Raw genomic sequence first — 25,792 nt, 5'->3', positions numbered from 1 at the left:
GGCGCTGTGAGGCAACAGTGCTAACCTTTCTCTGACCTTGTTCATCAGTCTATTATGGGGTACCTTATCGAAGGCCTTTTGAAAATCGAGATAAATTACATCATCTGCATTACCACTGTCTACTCACTATTACCTCTTCAAAAAATTCAGTGAGGTTGGTCAAGCAAGACTTTCCCTTTTGAAATCTATGCTGACTATTCATCACTATGTTTTTGGTTTCTCGATGTTCTTCTATTTTCTCCTTTAGTAGGGATTCCATTATTTTTCCTACCACTGATGTTAAGCTGACTGGTCTACAACTCCCTGGACATGTTCTATCCTCCTGCTTAAATATAGGTATTATATGTTAGCTATCCGCCAGTCCTCTGGCACTACGCCTTTTTCTAACAAATTATTAAATATGTGTATTAGTAATGCCTCTGCTATTTCTTCCCTAGATTCTTTTAAAATGTGTGGATGCAATCCACCCGGACCAGGGGTTTTATTCCCTTTGAGTTTGATTCGTTTACTTAATATATCCCCTCTTTTTATTTTCTTCTTTTATTAGCTTCATTGGAACAGTGTTCGAGGACAGAGAGGTCAGAGTGGGGATGGGGCGGAGAATTAAAATGGCAAGCAACCAGAAACTCAGGGACATGCTGGCAGTGTTCAGATCTGCGTTTGGTCTCCCCAGTGAAGAGGAGACTGCATCGTGAGCAGCGAATACAATATACTAAGTTGAAATAAGTACAATAAAATCGCTATTTCACCTGGAAGGAGTGTTTGGGGCCCTGGACGGCGGGAAGGGAGGAGATGAATGGCTAGGCATTGCATCTCCTGCGCTTGCATAGGAAGGTGCCATGGGAAGGGGAGCGGGGTGATGGAAGAATGGACCATGGTGTCGCGGAGGGAACGGTCCCTTCGAAATGCTGAAAGGGGAGGGGAGGGGAAGATGTGTTTGGGGGGTGGCATCGCACTGGAGGAGGCGGAAATGGCGGAGGATGATTCGTTGAATGTGAAGGATGAAATATTAACTCTGTGCTTCCCTTTCCACAGATGCTGCCTGACCTGCCGAGTGTTTCCAGGATTTCCAGCATCCGCAGTATTTCACTTTTGTTCCAAAGCAAAACTTTCCAAAGGATGGTGGAATGATTTTGGCTTCATTAAGCAAGAAGTACTGCGGTTCTTTTTCTGCATGGCAAGAATCCTGTACACAGCTGGCGGGAAATCTCCAGAGCATAAACTGAGCAGTTCAGTGAAGAATATGGATAAAGACAATTGTAATATAAACAGAAGATGCTGGAAATACTCAGCAGGTCAGGCAGAATCAATAGCACCTTGTGTGTATTCTCTCAGAAAGTGGTCGGTGCGTGCCTGATGTATCTTCTCTTCTTAGGCAGTCCCTCGGAACCGAGGATGACTTGCTTCCACATTAAAAATGAGTTCGCAGGTGACTGATGAGTCCAATGCGGGACCTACAGTCTCTGTCACAGGTGGGGCAGACGGTGGTTGAAGGGGCGGGTGGGTGGGGTGCTTGGGTTGACGTGCGCTCCTTGCGCTTGGCTTCCGCTTGCTCCCAGCGAAGAGACTCGAGGTGTTCAGCGCCTTCCCGGATGCTTCTCCTCCACTTTGCGCGGGCTTGGGCCAGGGATTCCCAGGTGTCGATGGGGATGTTACACTTTTTCAAGGAGGCTTTGAGGGTGTCCTTGAAGCTTTTCCTCTGCCCACCTGGGATTCTCTTGCCGTGCCGGAGCTACGAATAGAGCGCTTGTTTTGGGAGTCTCGTATCGGGCATGCAGACAATGTGACCCGTCCATCGGAGCTGATTGAGCGTGGTCAAAGCTTCGATGCTGGGGATGTTGGCCTGAGCGAGAATACTGACGTTGGTGCACCTATCCTGCCAATGGATTTGCAGGATCTTGCGGAGGCAGCGTTGGTGGTACCTCTCCAGTGCTTTGAAGTGCCTGCTGTACATGGTCCATGTCTCTGAGGCATACAGCAGGGCTGGTATCACTGCTGCTCTGCAGACCATGAGCTTAGTGCCAGGTTTGAAGTCCTGGTCTTCAAACACTCTCTTCCTCAGGCGACCGAAGGCTGCACTGGCACACTGAACGCGGTGTTGGACTTGCTGCAATGCTCCATCTCACCCTCAGTAAGCTCCCCACTGGAGTGGAGCTAATTTACAGAACAAACGGGAAACTGTTCAACCTCCGTCACCTCCAGTCCAGATCCAAGGTTGTCCCATCCTCTGTCGTCGAATTACAGTATGCAGACGACGCTTGCGTCTGCGCTCACTCTGAGATCGAACTCCAAACCATCGTCAACACCTTCACCGAAGCGTACGAGAGCATGGGCCTTACACTAAACATCCGTAAGACAAAGGTCCTCTACCAACCTGCCCCCGCCACACAGTACTGCCCCCCCCGATTATCAAAATCCACGACAAGGCCTTGGACAACGTGGACCACTTTCCATACCTCGGGAGCCTACTGGCAACAAGGGCAGACGTCGACGACGAAGTCCAACACCGCCTTCAGTGTGCCTGATGTATGCCACAGTGCTGGAGGACAGCACCACCACTGTAAACAGTGGGACTTTTTCCCCTTTACCTGTTAGTTCTTTTTGCCATTTCACAGGACATGAGCTTTACCCAGGACAGGATGGGGGGGGGGTGGGGGGGTTGCACATGTGCTGGGGGGTGGGGGGGGTTTGCTTACTGACTGGAGGGCAGGTGTTCACCACAAAGCGGGAGGGTGCGACATCCATCCCATGACCCTCTTGTATACCTTCCTGGCATTGGCGGAGGCTTAGGAGCGGCTCATGTGCCTGCCACTTTGACTCAGCAAGGTTACACGGGAACAGCAGGAGGCTAGTCAGCCCCTTGAGCCCATTCCGCCATTCAATCAGATCATGGCTGATCCGTATCTCAACCCCATCTACTGTAGCCGCCTTGGTTCCATAACTCTTAATACCCTTACCCAACAAAAACCAATCAATCTTTCAGTTTTGAAATTTACAATTGACTCCCCAGCCTCAACAGCTTTTTGGGGGCGAGAGTTCCAGATTTCCACCACCCTTTGTGTGAAGAAGTGCTTCCTGACATCACCCCTGAACGGCCTGGCTCTTAAGTTTAAGGTTACGCCCCCTTGTTCTGGACTTTCCGGCCAGAGGAAATAGTTTCTCTCCTATCAAATCCTTTAATCATCTTAAACACCTCAATTAGATCACCCCCTTAATCTTCTATACTCAAGAGAATTCAAGGCTAGTCTGTGTAACCTGTCATCATAATTTAACCCTTTTAGCCGCGGTATCATTCTGTGTGCTGCACCCACTCCAAGGCCAGTACATCCTTCCTGAGGTGCAGTGCCCAGGACAGGTTGTATAGAGAGCTCTCTGGGGGGCGGGGGGCGCGGCGGTGGGGGGAAACCCACAAAGACACAAAGCTGAGCTCCGAGAGGTTAGAAATGCAGAGTAGAAGCTGCAACATCTCACCAGGGGTGAAGGAACAATCAGAAGGGCAAGTGACACCCGAAAAAACCTGGAACCTCCTCACCACAGGAGGCCATTCGCCAGGAGGAATCCTCTGTGCGCTGCCTTCCCCGCTGTTAATAACAAACCAGGTGAGCGAAGGAAAGGGGACAAAAAATGGGAAGCTTATCCAAATAAAAATAAAGTTTAAAAGTAATGAAAAAACATCAGTGTATCTTACTTTTTAATCTCCATTTTTATTTACATTCTCTGAAAATTTTGTGAAAAGTTTTGAATAATGCCTGTAAGCTCAGTTTGTGACCTGGGGAAAATGGAACATTTCTACCATTATATTACAGTCTGAATATTTCCAGACAAGAATTAAGGAATGTAAAAGCGTGGCATTATAGCTTTTAAAACTGATTATTCCAATGATTTCAATTCATTTTTCTTTGCACTTTCCGCCATTCTCCCCCTCTCCCACCCACATTTGTTATGTTTGCTCGGAACCGTTTGCAGCTGGGAGCCCTGTGATGTCTGCATGACTTTCACACTGCTGCTCATCTGTGCGCATTTGCCCCCAGACCAGATGGCTTATTTCTGTTTTTCGGAACTGACAAAAGTCATCATAATTGCAGTGGATGGATTTAAAGGCCAGGTAGCTGTGGGAGCTCATGTAGCTGCTGCTTATAATTCTACCTTACGTAACTAGATTATGTCTCTTAAAGGAGAACCGCATTGACTCGAAATGACTGCTAAATGAAAGACGACGACTTGCATTTATATAGCGCCTTTCACGGCCTCAGGACGTCACAAAGTGCTTTACAGCCAATGAAGTACTTTTCAAAGTGTAGTCACTGTTGTATACTTAAATATGGCCCACTTGCTGTTCTCTTTAAGTCCTCCTTTCTTGCAACCTTTGAGATACATGAAGATTACCGATCAAAGGCAGCCCTTGGGGAGACAAAACTAATGCAGAACTTGCCTTGGATTGACATCCTCACCAGGAATTCAGAATCCCAGTCTTTATTCATGATATTCACTGAATATGGTATTATGAGAAATTCCACTCAAAGCACATAGAATCAGAGAGTCGTTGAGCACAGAAGGAGGCTATTCGGCCCATTGTGCCTCTTTGAAAGAGCTATCCAATTAGTCCTGCTCCCCTGCTCTTTCCCTGCAGCCCTGCAATTTTTTCCTTTTCAAGTATGAATCCAATTCCCTTTTGAATCTGCTTCCACCAGCCTTTCAGACAGTGCATTCCAGATAAAGTTATGTAGCAGCTTTAAAGTACAGAAGCAAGGGGCATAGATAACAGTGTCAGCTTGGCTCACTCTCGGCTTGGAGTCAGAAGGTTGTGGACGCATAATCTAGACCGACACTTCAGTACAGTACCGAAGGAGTGGCGTGTTGTCAGAGGTGCTGTCCTTCAGATGAGACGTTAAACCTGGGATGGCAGGAATGACGTATGAAGAGAGATTGAGTCGATTAGGCTTATATTCGCTAGAGTTTAGAAGAATGAGAGGGGATCTCATTGAAACTTATAAAATTCTAACAGGACTAGACAGACTAGATGTAGGAAGGATGTTCCCGATGGCAGGGGAGTCCAGAACCAGGGGTCACAGTCTAAGGATAAGGGGTAAGATGAGGAGGAATTTCTTCACCCAGAGAGTGGTGAACCTGTGGAATTCTCTACCACAGAAGGCAGTAGAGGCCAATTCATTAAATATATTCAAGAAGGAGTTAGATATTGATGCGCTATCAATTACTCATAAAAGACTGAGAGTTAGAAGAGTAACCAAAGGCTTTTATTAACAACAGAATGGAGGTCTGCCTCGCGTGGTCGACCGGTCCATGATACTAAGGGCTGGGGAGCAGTCACCTTTATACTAGGACCTGTGGGAGGAGTCAGCCGAGGCATGTCCAGGCATGTACACAGTGGAATACAAACAGGACAAACAGGAATACAAACAGTGGTTTACCACAGATATATTTCTTAAGGCTAAAGGGATCAAGGGATATGGGGAGAAGGCAGGGACAGGGTACTGAATTTGGATGATCAGCCATGATCTCATTAAATGGCGGAACAGGCTCGAGGGGCCAAATGGCCTACTCCTGCTCCTAACTTCTATGTTTCTATGTAACTCAGCTCCTGTCTGCCTGTTCAGGTGGACGGAAAGCAGGGAATTCTCCCAGTGTCCTGGTCAATAGTCTTGCCTCAATCAATAACAGATTAACTGTAACTAGTGGGCTACGCAAGGATCAGTGCTTGGGCCTCAGCTATTTACAATCTACATCAATGATTTGAATGAGGGGACCAAGTGTAATATATCCAAGTTTGCTGATGATACAAAGCTGGGTGGGAATGTAAGTTGTGAGGAGGATGCAAGGAGGCTTCAAGGGGATATAGACAGGCTAAGTGAGTGGGCATGAACATGGCAAATGGAATATAATGTGGAGAAGTGTAAATTTATCCACTTTGGTAGGAAAAATAGAAAAGCAGAGTATTTTTTAAATGGTGAGAGATTGGGAAATATTGGTGTTCAGAGGGACCTGGGTGTCCTTGTATATGAATCACTGAAAGTTAACATGCAGGTGCAGCAAGCGATTAGGAAAGCAAATGGTATGTTGGCGTTTATTACAAGAAGATTTGAGTATAAGAGTAAAGACGTCTTACTGCAATTATATAGGGCCTTGGTGAGACCACACCTGGAGTATTGTGTACAGTTTTGGTCTCCTTACCTATACTTGCCATAGAGGGAGGGCAACAAAGGTCCACCAGACTGGTTCCTGGGATGGGGGGATTGTCCTATGAGGAGAGATTGAGTAGACTAGGCCTATATTCTCTAGAGTTTAGAAGAATGAGAGGTGATCTCATTGAAACATACAAAATTCTTACAGGGCTTGACAAGGTAGATGCAGGGAGGATGTTTCCCCTGGCTGGGGAGTCTGGAACCAGGGGTCACAGTCTCAGAATAAGGGGTCGGCCATTTAGGACTGAGATGAGGAGAAATGTCTTCACTCAGAGGGTGGTGAATCTTTGGAATTCTCTACCCCAGAGGGCTGTGGAGGCTCAGTCGTTGAGTATATTCAAGACAGAGATGGATAGATTTTTGAATATTAAGGGAATCAAGGGATATGGGGATAGTGCAGGAAGGTGGAGATGAGATACAAGATCAGCCATGATCTTATTGAATAGCGGAGCAGGCTCGAAGGGCCAAATGGCCTCCTACTGCTCCGATTTCTTATGTTCTTATTATGTTCTTAACTGGTCATTCATCTTACTGCTGTTTGTGAGATCTCGCCATGTGCAGATTGACTCTTGTATTTGCCTACTCAACAGTGACTGCACTTCAAATATCATTTGTGCGAAGCACTTTGCAACATGTGACGAGGTCTATGTAAATGCAAGCCTTTCCTTTAAATTCAGAGATAAAGTTCTTTGTGTAATATTAATGATTAATATAGTTCCCCTTTAAGCTTATGTATTCTCGTGGCACTTCCAACCAATCACAAAGACTTGTTTCCTGAACTCAGAAGAGACTGCCAAAGAGCAGAGAGATGCCCAGTCAACCAGAGTTCTGTTTCCATGGCAGCGCTGTACAGCCAGCACAGTATTCAACACTGGGTTCCAGAATTTGAGCAAATAAAGGAAAATCTGGCATGAATAATTGGTTGGTAAGTAATGCATTATATTTGAAACTAAATGTTAAGGAAGTTATGCTGATGTGCCATTAATAATCAGTCACTGTTTAAGAATGATTTTCCAAAATGTAAGGTTTCCTACATTACAACAGTGACTACACTTCAAAAGTATTTCATTGGTTGTAAAGCGCTTCAGGACATCCTGAGGTCATGAAAGCTGCTATATAAATAGAAGTCTTTCTTTTGGTTAGCCCATTGGATCTTTTCACCTCTTGGGTCTTGGGTTTAATTCCAACCCAGACTGCTGAGATGGAAGTCTCTGTCGGCTATAAGGATCCTGCATGAAATTAGTTTCCCCATCCTCAACCTACTTCCGAGGGCACAGACCACAAAACTGCTCACAATGCAGGACAAATTGGCATTAAGTTGGCAATTTCACACAAAGAGGTCATACTAATGGTTTTCTCTTGAGGCTGAGCATAAGGCATGTTGTTGGGATAGAGCAAAAGGAGTTTTATTCTATGTTCGGCTGCACTATATCTAACCTGTGTGGGAGAGGCAGACCCAGGGAGTCCAAAACTGAATCCCTTCAAAATGCCACAGGGTGCTAGAATGTGGGTCTGCCAATGAGCCACCGCACAGTAGGCTCCTGAGCTTAGCCAAGCTGTCAACAGAAAGTGTTGAGTGAAGCATAGGCACTCTCCCACTGGGATAAAACCATCATAAATGTCCCCCCCCCCCCCAGTCGCTGGTGCATACTTCCTAGCTTGGCTTTAATTCTGGAGAGCGACCCATATCAGATCTCACTACATGTCTGCACATCATAACGATGGCAATTCGACATTATAGAAAGCCTAAAACGTTGTCCAAATTGGAAAACATTTCAACACAATAAAACTAAAGGCTATGAGTCCTGTTTCCACGTGCATGGTTTCCTTTTTTGTGGCAGTCCTGGTGAAACAAATACTTGCTGTTGGGACATCAACATGAAAAATAAAGAAATTCCTGCTCTCCTCAGGGGTAAATTGGATGGAGTATGTGTGCCCCCTCACTCCCGTCTCCAGATGGTACCGGTATATATTTAACTTTGACTAACCACTCCCTGCGTTCTGCTTCAAGCAATCCCAACAAGTAGGCATGACTCCCTCCTTAGTTCACAGTGACCACTCAAGCATCTAACAATCTCTGCCCAGGTTTTTTGAACATGTCCTGGTATTAGCATGGGCTGTGGCCTCGAATCTGGCCTTTTTCCTCGTAACTTCATCAACAAGGAATTCTAAATCCTGTTCGCTAAAATGATCATTCATCCCATTTAAGGGCCCTGTCACATAACTGCTGGGAGGGGACTGCCACGATTATGAGCCATGTTGTATATTTTAGGTTGCCTCTTCAATGTAGGTTTTCTGAATACTTGGCGTCACCTTTTCAGTCCACCTAAGTCTCATGTGACTAACAATTGCAAGACTAGATGGCCCCAAGTATCTGTGGTAACCTCAATCCCAGTGCAAGTGCCGGGATCTTCTCACACCAGTGGAGCATCCGAGGTCAGGGGGAGGTTACATAAGAAATAGGAGCAGGAGTAGGCCATTTGGCCCCTCGAGCCTGCTCCGCCATTAAGTAAGATCATGGCTAATCTTCTACCTCAACTCCATCTTCCTGCCTGATCCCCGTATCCCTTGATTCCCTTAATATTCAAAAATCTATCCATCTCTGTCTTCAATATACTCAACGACTGAGTCTCCACAGCCCTCTGGGGTAGAGAATTCCAAAGATTCACCACCCTCTGAGTGAAGAAATTCCTCCACATTTCAGTCCTAAATGGCCGACCCCTTATTCTGAGACTGTGACCCCTGGTTCCAGACTCCCCAGCCAGGGTAAACATCCTCCCTGCATCTACCCTGTCAAGCCCTGTAAGAATTTTGTATGTTTCAATGAGATCACCTCTCATTCTTCTAAACTGCAGAGAATATAGGCCTAGTCTACTCAATCTCTCCTCAAAGGACAATCCCCCCATCCCAGGAACCAGTCTGGTGAACCTTTGTTGCACTCCCTCTATGGCAAGTATATCCTTCCTTAGGTGAGGAGACCAAAACTGTACACAATACTCCAGGTGTGGTCGCTCCAGGGCCCTATATAATTGCAGTAAGACGTCTTTATTCTTATACTCAAATCCTCTTGTAATAAAGGCCAACATACCATTTGCTTTGTTAATTGCTTGCTGTACCTGCATGTTAACTTTCAGTGATTCGTGTACAAGGACACCCAGGTCCCTCTGAACACTAACATTTCCCACTCACCATTTAAAAAATATTCTGCTTTACTATTTTTCCTATCAAAGTGGATAACTTCACATTTCTCCACATTATATTCCGTTTGCCATGTTCTTGCCCACTCACTTAGCCTGTCTACATCTGCTTGAAGCCTCTTTCCATCCTCCTCACAGCTTACATTCCCACCTAACTTTCTATCATCAGCAAAATTGGATATATTACACTTGGTCCCCTCATCCAAATCATTGATATAGATTGCGAATAACTGAGGTCCAAGCACTGATCTTTGTGGTACCCCACTAGTTACAGCCTGCCAACCCGAAAATCACCCGCTTATTCCCACTCTCTGTTTTCTGTTCTCTGTATCTATTTTAAATAATCATGGGGGGCACTCATACCACAATGTGTGCATTTCAGGTGCATGTCATGAGGAGAGGGTCATGAGAAGCAACAGAGGCCAGTTACTCGTGCCTGCAGTGTGTTAGCTGTGGCTCACTGGTAGTAAAAGCCGACAAATCCCCTGCACCTGATGGCCCACATCCTAGGGTTCCAAAAGAGGTGGCTGCAGAGATAGTGGATACATTGGTTGTGATCTTCCAAAATTCCCTAGATTCTGGAACAGTCCTAGTGGATTGGAAGGTAGCAAATGTAACACAGCTATTCAAGAAAGGAGGGAGCGAGAAAACATGGAACTGCAGGCCAGTTAGCCTGACATCAGTCGTCAAGAAAATGCTGGAATCCATCATTAAGGAAGTGGTATCAGGGCACTTAGAAAATCATAATATGATTAGGTAGAGTGAACATGGTTTTATGAAAGGGAAATCGTGTTTGACAAATCTATTAGCGTTTTTTGAGAATGTAACTCGCAGGGTAAATAAAGGGGAACTGGTGGATGTAGTGTAATTGCAAAATACTGCGGATGCTGGAAATCTGAAATAACAACAGAAAATGCTGGAAATACTCAGCAGGCCAGGCAGCATCCGTGGAGAGAGAAACAGAGTTAACGTTTCAGGTCTGGGACCCTTCATCAGAACTGGAAAAAGCTGGAGATGTAACAGATATTAAGCAGGTGCAGAGACGGGGGTGGGGGGGCGGGGGTGGTTTAGGAGGGGAGGAAGGAATAGAAAACATCCTGTACTTTTGTAAGAGGCAGGAAAGATAAAATGTTGCAAATGGGAATGGCAAAAATCATACTGCATGAAAAATGGGGGCAGGGATAATTATCTGAAATTGTTGAACTCAATGTTGAGTCCGGCAGGCTGCAAAGTGCCCAATCGAAAGATGAGGTGCTGTTCCTCGAGCTTACGTTGAGCTTCATTGGAACAATGCAATAGGCCGAGGACAGAGAGATCAGAGTGGGAGTGAAGCGGTGAATTAAAGTGACAGGCGACCGGAAGCTCAGGGTCACCTGTACGGACTGAACGGAGGTGTTCCGCAAAGCGGTCGCCCATTCTGCGTTTGGTCTCCCCAATGTTAGAAGAGACTGCATCGTGAGCAGTGAATACAGTATATTAAATTGCAAGAAGTACAAGTAAATCGCTGTTTCACCTGGAAGGGGTGTTTGGGGCCCTGGACAGTGGGAAGGGAGGAGGTAAAAGGGCATGTGTTGCATCTCCTGCGCTTGCATGGTGATGGGCCTTCAATAACCACAAAACTAGAAGTTATAGACTTAAACAAGTTGGCTTTTAATCACTAAGATCAGAGCTAACATCTCAGCACGCCGACTGGTTCACAGGAATGAGTCATACAGATCCTGGGATCTTTATGTAAGAGAAGTCAGGGGCGGAGCCAAGAGCCAAGACCTGGAACCTCCCAGGTTAGTTGGGAAAGAGGAAGTGAAACTATACACAGTGGGGGAGGGTAATATACATGAGTGCAAAACGAATACAGGATCAAGACAAACAGATTTCATTACATTCACCCCTTCTATAGATTTAGTCCATCGGGGTGATGTTTCTTAAAAGTTGGTATAAGTGAGTCTGTCAGGAGGTTTTGCAGTTCTCAGTGATCGGCGCAAAGCCGGTTGGGGTGCCTCTAGGGGAGTGGATTCTGGTTCCTCCGCTGTCCGGGCCTCCGCAGTGTCTTCCAGGTTATCTGCAGTGTCCTCCAGGTTAAAGTTGGGTATTGATACCTCTGGGCGTCCTGTCTCTTTGTAGTGTAGGTCTTCATCGGGTAGTCTCCCATCGTTCTCTCTGCTCCCCGAGGGAGCGAGGTCTTTTATGGAAACAGTGTCCTCTCGCCCGTCAGAGTATTCGATATAGGCGTACTGAGGGTTTGCATGGAGGAGCTGTACCTTTTCCACAAGGGGGTCCGTTTTATGGCCTCTCACGTGCTTCCGCAATAGTACTGTCCCCGGAGACGTCAGCCACGCGGGTAGAGATATGCCCGAGGTGGATTTCCGGGGGAAAACGAACATCTTTTCGTGAGGGGTAGCGTTAGTGGCAGTACATAACAGAGACCTTATGGAGTGGAGCACGTCTGGGAGGACTTCCTGCCAGCGGGAGGTCGGAAGGCCTTTTGACTTTAAGGCTAACGTGACAGCCTTCCAAACAGTAGCATTCTCCCTTTCCACTTGCCCATTACCCCGGGGGTTGTAGCTAGTGGTTCTACGAGTGACTATCCCCTTCGAGAGCAAGAACTGGCGCAGCTCGTCACTCATGAATGATGTCCCCCTATCGCTGTGTATGTAGTTCGGCATGCCAAACATGCAGAATAGATTACAGAGACACTTGATGACCGTGGCACTGGTCATGTCTGGGCAAGGAATGGCGAAGGGGAAGCGGGAATATTCATCAATTATATTGAGGAAGTATACGTTACGGTCGGCAGAGGGAAGGGGTCCCTTGAAGTCCAGACTTAGGCGCTCGAATGGCCGTGTGGCTTTGATAAGGTGTGCACGGTCAGGCCTGTACAAACGAGGCTTGCATTCCGCACAGATGCAGCAGGCTCTGGTCATTGCCCTGACCTCCTCGATGGAGTGGGGCAGATTGGGGGACTTTATAAAGTGGTATAGTCGGGTGACCCCTGGGTGACAGAGGTCGTTGTGGAGACCCTGTAATTTGTCCGTATGAATGCTGGCACACATTCCCCGCGATAGCGCGTCTGGGGGTTCATTAAGGGCTCCCGGCCTGTACATAATATCATAATCGAACGTGGATAGTTCGATCCTCCACCTGAGTATTTTGTCATTCTTGATTTTCCCCCTTTGTTATTAAACATGAAAGCCACCGACCGCTGGTCGGTGAGCAGGGTGAAACGTTTGCCGGCTAGGTAGTGTCTCCAGTGCCGCACTGCCTCCGCTATAGCCTGTGCCTCCTTCTCGACAGAAGAGTGCCTGATTTCAGGTCCCTGAAGGGTTCGGGAGAAGAAGGCCACAGGTCTCCCAGCCTGATTGAGGGTCGCAGCTAAGGCAAAGTCTGACGCATCGCTTTCGACTTGAAAGGGAATGCATTCGTCCACTGCACACACTGCAGCCCTTTCAATGTCCTGTTTAATACTGGTGAAAGCCTCCCGAGCTTCAGCTGATAGTGGGAAGGACATCGATTTAATGAGGGGTCGGGCCTTATCAGAGTAATTGGGCACCCATTGGGCATAATACGAAAAAAATCCCAGGCACCTTTTTAAAGCTTTGGGATTGTGTGGCAGGGGCAGTTCCTTTAGGGGGCGTAATCGGTCAGGGCCCGGTCCAATTACCCCATCTTCCACCACACAGCCGAGGATACAGAGACGGGTTGTGTTGAAGACACATTTGTGTTCGTTGTAGGTTAGATTCAGCTTTAGAGCAGTTTTTAAAAATCTCGCAAGATTTAGATCGTGGTTTTGCTGGTTGTGCCCGCAGATAGTGACATTGTCCAGATAGGGGTAGGTAGCTTGTAGTTTATTCTCGTCAACCATGCGGTCCATCTCACGTTGGAAGACCGAGACCCCATTTGTTACCCCGAAGGGCACTCTGAGAAAATGGTAGAGGCGCCCGTTCGCCTCGAAGGCGGTGTATGGGCGGTCCTCCGTTCTAATGGGGAGCTGGTGATATGCGGATTTGAGGTCGATGGTCGAGAAGACTCGGTATTGCGCAATCTGGTTGACCATTTCTGATATGCGGGGTAAAGGGTAGGCGTCCAGCTGGGTATAAATATTAACAGTCTGGCTGTAGTCAATTACCATCCGTTTCTTTTCGCTATTTTTAACTATGACTACTTGGGCACACCACGGGCTGGTACTGCATTCAATAATGCCTTCCCGCAGGAGTCTGTCCACTTCCGCCTTGATAAAGTGTCTGTCTTCCAGACTGTACCATCTACTTTTGGTCACTATGGGCCTGCAGTTCGGAGCGAGATTAGCGAATAAAGAGGGTGGGCTGATTTTTAAGGTTGATAGGCCACAGACTGTGAGTGGCGGCTGGGACCCGCCATATGCTAGCGTGACACTTTCGTGGTGGCACTGGAAGTCCAGGCCCAAGATTACATTAACAGAGAGTTCTGGCATCACGAGGAGTTTAAAATCCTTGCAGTCTGTGCCTATTAGTCAGTGTTACCACACAGTAGCCCAAAATGTCCGAAGTGTGGGGCTTAGCAGCCATAGCAATTCTGCTCCGTGTAGGGGTTACCGTTAATGAGTGCCGCCGTACCAGGCTAGGGTGGATAAAACTCTCGGTACTCCCACTGTCAATTAAACATTTTGTTAAATTCCCGTTTACCTGTATGTCCATCATGGATTTTGTCAACGGGTGTGGCCTGGATTGATCCACCGTGATCGAAGCCACTGTTGGGCCCTGGGCGGCCGTTGAGTCGGGAAAAGATGGCGGATCCCAAGATGGCGGCACGCACGAGGCGGTGACGAAGTTGGAAATCGGATTCCCCCTGCAGACTTTGCTAAAATGCCCCTTTTTCTTACATTTGAAGCATGTAGTGTCCTTCGCTGGGCATCGTTGTTTGGGGTGCTTGGCCTGGCCGCAGAAGTAGCATTTCAGGCCTCGAGACATTGCCGCTGTAGTAGGACTCCTGGGTGAACTTCTGTGTGGGGACTCCGGCGGCGTAGAGCTGGTCTGAGACCTGGATGGGGAAGATGGCTGATTCCAAGATGGCGGCCCCCTCGGTGCGCACGAGGCAGTGAGGGCCGCATGGCCGGAAGAATAAGAGTCAGAGTTTTTCCTGGGCCACGTCCAGCGATCGCGCAGTGGCCACTGCCTTTTTTAAGTCCAGGACCTCCTTCTCCAGCAGTCTCTGCCGGATATAATTCGATTTGAGGCCCGTGATGAAGGAATCGCGGACCAATTCGTCAGAGTACGCGTTGGCCGTCACGGCCTTGCAGTTACAGTCCCGGACCAGGTCCTTTAGGCCCTGTAAGAAATCGTTCATTGATTCCTCTGGTCGCTGCCTGCGTGTAGCCAGCAGATGTCTGGCGTACACTTCGTTTACCGGCCTCTGGTATTGGGCCTTCAGGATAGTGATGGCCTCCGTGTAAGAGGTGGCATCCCGGATGAACGAATAAATCCGATGACTTACGCGAGTAGTCAGTAGACTCAGTTTATCTACCTCGCTAGCGGATGAGGCCCCCGCGAAGAGTTCGAAGCATTTGAGCCAGTGTCCAAATTGATTTGATGCTTCAGCAGAATGCGGATCCAAGTCCAGACGCTCTGGTTTTAGGAGTCGATCCATCCAAGTATTCTTTAGTGATTAAAATTGATGGGCCTTCAATAACCACAAAACTAGAAGTTATAGACTTAAACAAGTTGGCTTTTAATCACGAAGATCAGAGCTAACATCTCAACATGCCGACTGGTTCACAGGAATGAGTCATACAGATCCTGGGATCTTTATGTAAGAGAAGTCAGGGGCGGAGCCAAGAGCTGGAACCTCCCAGGTTAGTCGGGAAAGAGGAAGTGAAACTATACACAGTGGGGGAGGGTAATATACATGAGTGCAAAACGAATACACGATCAAGACAAACAGATTTCATTACACACGGGAAGGTGCCAGGTGAAGGAGCAAGGCTGTTGGGGGTGATTGAGGCGTGGACCAGGAACAGCACCTCATCTTTCGATTGGGCACTTTGCAGCCTGCCGGACTCAACATTGAGTTCAACAATTTCAGATAATTATCCCTGCCCCCATTTTTCATGCAGTATGATTTTTGCCATTCCCATTTGCAACATTTTATCTTTCCTGCCTCTTACAAAAGTACAGGATGTTTTCTATTCCTTCCTCCCCTCCTAAACCACCCCCGCCCCCCCCCCCCCCCCGTCTCTGCACCTGCTTAATATCTGTTACATCTCCAGCTTTTTACAGTTCTGATGAAGGGTCCAGATCTGAAACGTTAACTCTGTTTCTCTCTCCACGGATGCTGCCTGGCCTGCTGAGTATTTCCAGCATTTGGTGGATGTAGTATATTTGGATTTTAAAAGGCATTCAATAAGGTGCCACACGAAAGGTAGTTACACAGGATAATGGCTCATGGGATTGGGGGTAATATATTAGCATGGATAGAGGATTGGTTAAAGGACAGAAAACAGAGAGTAGGAATACATGGGTAATTTTCAGGTTGGCAGGCTGTTACTAGTGGGGTGCTGCAAGGATCAGTGCTGGGGGCCTCAGCTATTTACAATCTATATTAATGACTTAGATGAAGGGACCGAGTGTCATGTATCCAGGTTTGCTGACAATACAAAGTTAGGGAAAGTAAGTTGTGAGGACGACACAAAGAGTCTGAAAGGGATATAGACAGGTTAAGTGAGTGGGCAAGAAAGTGGCAGATGGAGTATAATGTGGGGAAATGTGAGGTTATTCACTTTGGTAGGAAGAACAGAAAAACAATATTTTTTAAATGGTGAGAAACTATTAAATGTTGGTGTTCAGAGAGATTTGGGTGTCCTCGTACAGGAAACACAGGAGGTTAGCATGCAGTTACAGCAAGCAATTAGGAAGGCAAATGGCATATTGGCCTTTATTGCAAGGGCATTGGAGTACTGTGTACAGTTTTGGTCTCTGTATCTAAGGAAGGATATACTTGCCTTAGAGACGGTGCAATGAAGGTTCACTAGATTGATCCCTGGGATGAGAGGGTTGTCCTATGAGGAGAGATTGAGTAGAATGGGCCTATACTCTATCAAGTTTAGAAGATTGAGAGGTGATCTCACTGAAGCATGTAAGATTCTGAGGGGGATTGACAGCATAGATGCTGTTTGTTTCCCCTGGCTGGAGAGTCGAGAACTAGGGGGCATAGTCTCAGGATAAGGGGTCGGCTATTTAGGACTGAGATGAGGAGAGATTTCTTCACTCGGAAATTTGGTAGGAAAAATAGAGGGTTATTAGTCTTTGGAATTCTCTACTCCAAAGGGCTGTGAATGCTGAGTCGTTGAGTATATTCAAGACCGAGATTCGATAGGGATATGGGGATCGGGCGGGTAAGTGGAGCTGAGGTCGAAGATCAGCCATGATCTCATTGAATGGCGGAGCAGGTTCGAGGGTCTGTGTGGTCTACTCCTCCTATTTCTTACGTCCTGTGTGTGGGAAGAGATTCATTCGTTCACCCCAACTGCTGACACACCAGCGAGTTCACATGTGACTGCAGGGACTGTTGGATTTAAAAAAATTAATTCTGGCATCACCTTGTGGACATCACCGGCAAGGCCAGCATTTATTGCCCATCTCCCTAATTGTCCTCGAGAAGGTGGTGGTGCGCCACCTTCTGGAATACAACCCTAACATCTGTCTGAGGTTGAACCACTGTTCGCAACCTTGGTGTCATATTTGATCCTGAAATGAGCTTCCGACCATATATGCACATCATAACTAAAACCGCCTATTTCCACCTCTGTAACATCGCCTGTCTCCGCCCCTGCCTCAGCTCGTCGGCTGCTGAAACCCTCATCCATGCCTTTGTTACCTCCAGACATGACTATTCCAACGCACTCCTGGCTGGCCTCCCACATTCTACCCTACGTAAACAGAGATGATCCAAAATTCGGCTGCCCGTGTTCTAACTCGCACCAAATCCCGTTCACCCATCTCCCCTGTGCTCGCTGACGTACATTGACTCCTGGTTAAGCAACGCCTCGATTTCAAAATTCTCATCCTTGTTTTCAAATCCCTCCATGGCCTCGTCCCTCCCTATCTCTGTAATCTCCTTCAGCCCCATAACCCCCCGCCCCTCCCCAAGATATCTGCGCTCCTCTAATTCTGCCCTCTTGAGCATCCCTGATTATAATCTCTCAACCATTGGTGGCTGTGCCTTCTGTTGCCTAGACCCTAAGCTCTGGAATTCCCTCCCTAAACCTCTCCGCCTCGCTACCTCTCTTTCCTCCTTTAAGATGCTCCTTAAAATCTACCTCTTTAACCAAGCTTTTGGCCACCTGCCCTAATTTCTCCTTACGTGACTCAGTATTAAAACATTTTTGTCTTACAGTACTCCTGTGAAACGCCTTGGGATGTTTTACTACGTTAAAGGCGCTATATAAATGCAAGTTGTTGTTGAGTGGCTTACTAGGCCATTTCAGAGGGCAGTTAAGAGTCAACCATATTGCTGTGGGTCTGGAGTCACAAAGGCCAGAACGGGTAAGGACGTCAGATTTCCTTCCCTAAAGGACATGTGTTTTTTATGACAGTTTCACCATTATTAGCTTTTTTTAATTACAGATTTATTTCATTTGAATTAAATTAGCAGGGTGGGATTTGAACTCATCTCTCCGGATCATTAGTCCAGTAACATAACCACGACGTTACTGTACTGGGAAAATGCTGGAATCCATTATTAAGGAAGTAGTAGCAGGGCATTTAGAAAATCATAATACAAATCAAACAGAGTCAACATGGTTTTATGAAAGGGAAATCGTGTTTGACAAATTTATTGGAGTTCTTTGAGGATATAACGAGCAGGGTGGATCAAAGGGAACCAGTGGATGTAGTGTATTTGGATTTCCAAAAGGCATTCGATTAGGTGCCACATAAAAGGTTACTGCACAAGATAAGAGCTCATGGTGTTGGGGGTAATATATTAGCATGGATAGAGGAAAGGCTAATTAACAGAAAACAGAGAGTCAGGATAAATGGGTCATTTTCAGGTTGGCAAATTGTAACTAGTGGGGTGCCACAATGATCAGTGCTGAGGCTTCAACTATTTACAATCTATATTAATGACTTGGATGAAGGGACCGAGTGTACTGTAGCCAAATTTGCTGACGATACAAAGATAGGTGGGAAAGCAAGTTGTGAGGAGGACACAAAAGTCTGTAAAGGGATATAGATAGGTTAAGAGAGGGGGCAAAAATTTGGCAGATGGAGTATAATGTGGGAATATGTGAGGTTATCCACTTTGGTAGGAAGAATAGAAAAGCAAAATATGATTTAAATGGCGGTATAGAGTACAAAAAATTATGAACCACCTGTATAAAACACTGGTTCGGCCTCAAGTGGAGTATTGTGTCCAATTCTGGGCACCGCACTTCAGGAAGGATGTGAAGGCCTAAGAGAGGGTGCAGAAAAGATTTACGAGAATGGTTCCAGGGAAGAGGGACTTCAGTTAGGTGGATAGACTAGAGAAGCTGGGGTTGTTCTCCTTGGAGCAGAGAAGATTGAGAAGATTTGATAGAGGTGTTCAAAATCATGAGGGGTTTGGACAGAGTAGTCGAGGGAAACTGTTCCCATTGGCAGAAGGGTCGAGAACCAGAGGACACAAATTTAAGGTGATTGGCAGAAGAACCAAAGGCGACGCAAGAAAAAACTTTTTTACTCAGCGAGTGGTTAGGATCTGCAATGCACTGCCTGAAAGGGTGGTGAAGGCAGACTCAATCACGGCTTTCAAAAGGGAGTTAGATAAGTACGCGAAGGAAAAAAAATTGCAGGGCTACGGGAACAGCGGGGGAGTGGGACTCGCTGAAGTGCTCTTGCAGAGAGCTGGCACGGGCTCAACAGGCCAAATGTCCTCCTTCCGTGCTGTAACCATTCTATGAAATCCAATACAAAAATAAGGAGAAATTTCTTTACTCAGTGGTTAGAATGTGGAACTCGCTTACACAGGAAGTGGTTGAGGCAAATAGCTTAGATGCTTTCAAAAGGAAACTAGACGAGTACATGAGAGAAAAGGGAATAGAAGGATACGCTGAAAGACCGAGATGAGGTAGATGGAACGGGAAGAGACTCGTGAGGAGTATAAACACCAGCACAGAGTAGTTGGGCTGAATGGCCTGCTTCTGTGTTGTATATATCATGGCACTATTTCGAAGACTTTGTGACTGAGATACGTTAAGCATGCACTGTCCATCATGTTTTGTATGCAAAGAATAGAACCGAGCCATAAATTGTTGCTTCGTAATGGCACCATACAATTCAGAGATGCAGACTACACCACACTATGTTGCACGGTGTACACTTTCTTAATTAATTTATTTATTTAAGGTGTTTTTGTGGAGGTGGGAAGAGAAGCCATTGGTAGAGATGCTCTGGCTACAATTGGATAGGTGGAACAAAGCAAAGGCAATCCCAGAGCTGGACAATGGAAACATAGAAGATAGGAGCAGGAGTAGGCCATTCGGCCCTTCGAGCCTGCGCCGCCATTTAATGAGATCATGGCTGATCATCCAAATTCAGTACCCTGTCCCTGCCTTCTCCCCATATCCCTTGATCCCTTTAGCCTTAAGAAATATATCCAACTCTTTCTTGAATATATTTAATGAACTGGCCTCCACCGCCCTCTGTGGCAGAGAATTCCACAGGTTCACCACTCTCTGGGTGAAGAAATTCCTCCTCATTTCAGTCCTAAATGGCTTACCCCTTATCCTTAGACTGTGACCCCTGGTTCTGGACTCCCCGGCCATCAGAAACATCCTTCCTGCATCTAGTCTGTCCAGACCTGACAGAATTTTATAGGTTTCGATGAGATCCCCTCTCAATCTTCTAAACTCCAGTGAGTATAAGCCCAATCGACACAATCTCTCCTCATACGTCATTCCTGCCATCCCAGGTATCAGCCTGGTGAATCTTCGCTGCACTCCCTCCATGGCAAGAACATCCTTCCTCAGGTAAGGTGACCAAAACTGCACACAATACTCAAGGTGCGGTCTCACCAAGGCCCTGTACAACTGTAGCAAGACATCCTTGTTCCTGTACTCGAACCCTCTTGCTACGAAGGCCAACATAGCATTTGCCTTCTTAACCGCCTGCTGCACCTGCAGCGACTGGTGCACAATAACACCCAGGTCTCTTTGCACTTCCCCTTCTCCCAATCTATTGCCATTCAAATAATAATCTGCCTTCCTGTTTTTGCCACCAAAGTGGATAACCTCACATTTATCCACATTATAGTGCATTTGCCATGTTTCTGCCCAATCACCCAACCTGTCCAAATCGTACTGGAGTTTCACGACATCCTCCTCACAGCTTACCCTCCCACCCAGCTTTGTGTCGTCTGCAAATTTGGAGATATTGGCCTAGAGATTCAGTAAGGCGCTGCCAGCTTTGCGCCCAGTTACCACCTAAAGAGGGCTTCTGCCCCAATGCAGGAGTTTGCGCTGATATTCAGCGCAGCGGTAATGGCGGCGGTAGCCGTTAGCGCTGCGCTGGCACCGATGACATCATCGGTGTGCGCAGTGCCCCGGTTCCGGCCTGATCCCCATATTTAGTTGCGGCCGCCTCTTCCGCAGCGGCCGCAAACAGCGACCAGAAAACGGGGCCGTACTGTAGCCTTAGTGGGGTGCTTTAAGGTGGAGGTGCGGCCGGCCGCTTTTTCGGCAGCCGCCTGCCCGCACCTCCTTCCCCGGCCTCCTCCACCACCGCCCCCCCCCCCCCCGCGGCATTGCCGGCTGCTTTCCGCGAACCCGGCACTTCTCCGTGGTGCCGAGCTCATTTGCCGGCAGTATCCAGCGGCGATCTCCCCGTTGCAGGCACCTCCACCTTAAGAGAAGGAGGAGGCCTGCAGTACCGCAGCCTGCCACTCCGCAGCGGGTGGCGCAGCGGCGCCTAGAGCGCTGAAATTCAGTTTCAGCGCCCCAAGCGGGGGCGGGCACACCCTGGAATAGCGCCCAGTTTCGACTTGGGGCGCAAAAAGTGAATATCTGATGGTCGCAAATGGCTCCGCGCCCAGCGCTAACTTTTGGGCGCCAGCCAGCTGGCGGGGCCATAGTGAATTTCTAGGCCATTACATGCAATTCCCTCGTCCAGGTCATTAAAATATATTGTGAACAGCTGGGGTCCTAGGACCGATCCTTGCGGTACCCCACTAGTCACTGCCTGCCACTCGGAAAACGACCCGTTTATTCCATCTCTTTGCTTTCTGTCCGCCAACCAGTTCTCTATCCAAGTCAATACCTTGCCCCCAATCCCATGTGCCTTAATTTTGCACGCTAATCTCTTATGCGGGACCTTATCGAAAGCCTTCTGAAAGTCCAAATACACCACATCCACTGGTTCTCCCTTATCTATTTTACCAGTTACATCCTCAAAAAATTCCAGTAGATTAGTCAAGCATGATTTACCTTTTGTAAATCCATGTTGACTTTATCCAATCCTGTCACTGCTTTCTAAGTGCTCTGCTATTACATCTTTATAATAGACTCTAGCATTTTCCCCACTACCGATGTCAGGCTTACCAGTCTATAATTCCCTGCTTTTTCTCTACCACCTTTTTTGAATAGTGGGGTAACATTAGCTACCCTCCAATCCATGGGTACCGTTCCAGAGTCTATTGAGTCCTGGAAGATGACCAGTAATGCATCTACTATCTCTAGGGCCACTTCCTTAAGTACCCTGGGATGCAAACCATCAGGCCCATGGGATTTATCGGCCTTCAGTCCCATCAATTTTCCTAACACCATTTCCCTACAAATACTGATTTATTTCAGTTCCTCCCTTTCATCAGACCCTATGTTCCCCGGCATCTCTGGGAGGCTATTTGTGTCCTCCTTTGTGAAGACAGAACCAAAATATGTATTTAGTTGGTCTGCCATTTCCTTGTTTCCCATTATAAATTCCCCTGATTCTGACTGTAAGGGACCTATGCTTGGGAGGAGGATCATGTCATCGACCATATCAAAGGCTACAAAGAGGTCAAGGAGAATGATGATGGATAATGTACCAGTCACAGAGAATGTAATTTGTGACTTTATTTAAGGCTGTGGGAGGGGAAAACACTTGATTGGAGAGATTAAAACAGAGAGCTGTAGGAGAGGGGGGCATGGATCTGGGAGGTGACAACATGTTCCAAGACCTTGGAGACAAAAAGGTTGGAGATGGGACAGTAAATAACACGGACAGGATTTTTTGAGGGGTTGGTTTTGAAAGGTAGAGGGACAGTGCCTGAAAAGAGGTAAGCATTTACAATTTTAGTTAAAATGAGAGCCAGGAAGTTGGGAGATCAGGAATTTAGTGGGAATGTGGCTGAGGGAGCAGGAAATAGTTTGCATGGATATGAGCTTAGAAGGGAGAGAAACTAGAGATGGACGCAGGCTCGGGGTCAGGTTGTGAATGGGTTGGAAGGAGGTTTGGTTTTGTGGGCAAGGGGAAGGGAGGATCCAGCAGAGGTAGCTGAATGGATGCGCTCTACCTTGGAGACAAAGAAATCCATGGGCTGCATGAAATGAAGGACTGCTGTATATAATCATAGAATGGTTATCGCACAGAAGGAAGCCATTCAGCCCGTCGAGCCCGTGCCAGCTCTCTGCAAGAGCGCCTCAGCTCGTCCCACTGCCCCGCCCTTTCCCTGTAGCCCTACAATTTTTTTTCCTTCAGGTACTTATCCAATTCCCTTTTGAAAGCCACGATTGAATCTGCCTCCACTGCCCTTTCAGGCAGTGCATTCCAGATCCTAACCACTCGCTGCATTAAAAAGTTTTTCCTCATGTCGCCTTTGGTTCATCCGAGAATATTTTTGGGGAGAAAAAAAAAGACAAATGTTAGCTATTAAAACCTAAGATTTTGGGAAGATGCTGAAGAATACAAAAGACTGCCGCACTGAATGACAACTTGATGAAGTCAAAATCAGTGCATCAAAACTGACCGAACTGTTCAACACTCCAGCTGATGTGCTTTGGCATGAAAGATATTGTACCTTTTCTGATTTAAAAATCACAATTAAATACTTAGAATCATAGCACACAGGAGGAGGCCATTAAGCCCATCACTCAAACAAATCAAGGTTCAAGAGTGTTGTTCTTGAGCAAGTTGCTCAGGCTTGAATAAACTGTGGTCTTCAAATAAAGAGTAATGAATGCCCCCTGGCTTGAAACAGATATAAAATATTACATCGCATCAGTGTAAAAACCCTACTTCCAATCCAAGAACAGCATTTGCAATGCAGAAAAATGTCCTAAATGTAGAAAAATGTTCACAGAAGCAAACCAAAAAAAAAAAAAATCAACAGGTGCAATTAATAAAATATGTGGAGATGCGATTTATGAACTGGATTTTGTAGTAATTATTTTTTTCCTCCACTCACTGCCGACGGAAGTGGTGGAAGCGGAGACACTCAATGTTTTCAAGGGGAGACTGGATAGGCACTTGAGGGAAATAAACTTGCAGGGCTACGGGGATAGAGCGGGGGAATGGGACTGACTGGATTGCTCTACTGAGAGCCGGCACGGACTCAATGGGCCGAATGACCTCCTTCTGTGCCGTTATGACTCTATGCCTGTGCCGGCTCTTTGAAAGAACTCTCCAATTAGTCCCACTCTCCCCTTCTCTTTCCCCACGGCCCTGCAAACCTTTCCTTTTCAAGTATTTATCCAATTCCCTTTTAAAAATGACTAATGAAGCTGCTTCCACCGCCCTTTCGGGCAGTGCGTTCCACATCATTAACAACTCGCTGTCTTAAAAAAAAAAGAATCTCCTCTCCCTCTGGTTCTACTGCCACTTAATCTGGAAACATACTTTGAACTTGGTGAAGTACATGCTATAATATCGAAAATTGAATTTTACTGAGCACTGGATTAAATCCAACTACTGCTCTGATCCTATTGATTTATGTTACCAATTACTTTACTGTGATTACTAATATCAAAGCTTATGATGGTGTTAACCATAGTATATTGAGTTATGCATCAAGCCTTTGAAGTATATTAAGCATTAATAGTAAATCTTTCCAGTACTACATTACACTCTTGTTAACTACTAGCTGTAACCGTTTCTGTAATTGGGTTGATTTATGTAGGACAGCTCCCAAATCAAAAAGGATCATATACAAAACCCTAAATATAAAATTAATGATAAAACCCAAGGTATAAGCCCTATATGTATAAATCCCGAAGCAGTCAAATTTGTAGGCTCTATAGGGAAAGAGCAGGGTAGTAAGACCGATTGGATAACTCTTTCAGAGAGCCAGCACAGGCATGTTGGGCTGAATGGCCTCCTTCTGTGATTCCAGTAAAAAAAAAACAGGCTCCTCTGCTGATTCAGTTGGTAAAGTTAATGTGAAGCTGAGTTGCACAGATTCAATTCCCACTGTGTTGAGTTAGTTGATCTCAGCTGTTGGTGGCAATGAGGGTGATACAATTGGCAAGAGCACCATAAGATTCCCTTTCCTGATCGCTATCTAATATAGAAGGTAAGCATCTTTATAGGTAATGCTCGCCTGGACTGGATTCAATCACCTGAGGGGGTTGGAGAGAGGAATTTGGGAGTATTTTTTTTCCTTTATTGGTCCCATTTTGGTTTTTTGCCTCTCCCAGGAGATTACAGGTGTGCGGGGGTGGGGTGGGGGAGGGGATGCGGAGGAGGAAAGAAGTGTTTAGCCATGATGGTCCAGCCATTGTGGTGTGGGGCAGGTTTGATGGACCAGCTAGTCTTTTCCTGCCCGTCATTTTAGTTTGCTAGCTCCTGTTGGAAAGTCCGACCCCCCCCGCCCCCATGGTTTGGCTAGCCTGTCGACACTTGCTGTAGGGGACTGGACATCAAGAACAGCCATTTGGCCATGATGCTGGGTGGTGAGGGGAGGAAGGGTGACAGCCTACCCTCCCTGCAACCACTCTCTGTGAATTCAGTGCCTCCAGGAGAAGATGTGAGAAAACTGGAAGAACCAAAAAAAAAAATTCTCAATTTAAAAAAAGACAAAATAAAAGATAAGTCCAAGATTATAAAACAAAGCAATGCTTGCTGCCTGAGGTGCTGCACCAGAAAAGGTCAAACGTCACCTTAAGGATTTTCATCTAAAGCAGATGTCAGTTGTGGTGTATGTAGAATGATGTAATCGCATGTGATTGGCACTCAGGAGCTCTACCCAAACATGATCTTTAATAAACCAGCTCATTTTGAATAGGGTGGACTGGGTCCAAACAATTCTCCTTCCGCAAAGGTAATTACTATTTGTAAATGTGCCTTCCTGTAATAAGTATGGGTGGGTAAATGTAAATGTATTTTTCTTCATGAATAAGGATGTAATTCTATTGTAATCCTTTACCCCACTGTTATTCCTGTGTGATATTAGTGATAAATCTGTTAGAGGACAATATGA

At 46.5% G+C, this 25,792-nt stretch overlaps 1 protein-coding gene across 6 annotated transcripts in view; it reads left to right on the top strand.

The window, feature by feature from the left end:
- Positions 1–25,792, top strand: part of LOC147103553 (catechol O-methyltransferase-like) — a 73,625-nt gene that overhangs the window by 8,837 nt on the left and 38,996 nt on the right. For 3 of the 6 annotated variants that reach the window (XM_086011991.1, XM_086011996.1, XM_086011993.1), the window contains exon 2: positions 17,762–17,910. Coding sequence is in view for 2 of the 6 variants with exons in the window: in XM_086011989.1 (XP_085868115.1) it covers positions 7,111–7,125 (15 nt within the window). In the remaining 4 variants the exon portion in view is untranslated. Of the gene's footprint in view, positions 1–3,401; positions 3,600–6,984; positions 7,126–17,761; positions 17,911–25,792 lie in introns of those variants that run through there. The other 3 variants (XM_086011992.1, XM_086011990.1, XM_086011989.1) reach the window with 3 other exon arrangements.

This window comes from Somniosus microcephalus, chromosome 19, assembly GCF_052327205.1.
Source record: "Somniosus microcephalus isolate GS21.2 chromosome 19, FLI_Smic_1.0, whole genome shotgun sequence".
In the NCBI taxonomy this organism is placed as follows: Eukaryota; Metazoa; Chordata; class Chondrichthyes; order Squaliformes; family Somniosidae; genus Somniosus; species Somniosus microcephalus.
This window is presented reverse-complemented; position numbering and strand designations above follow the sequence as displayed.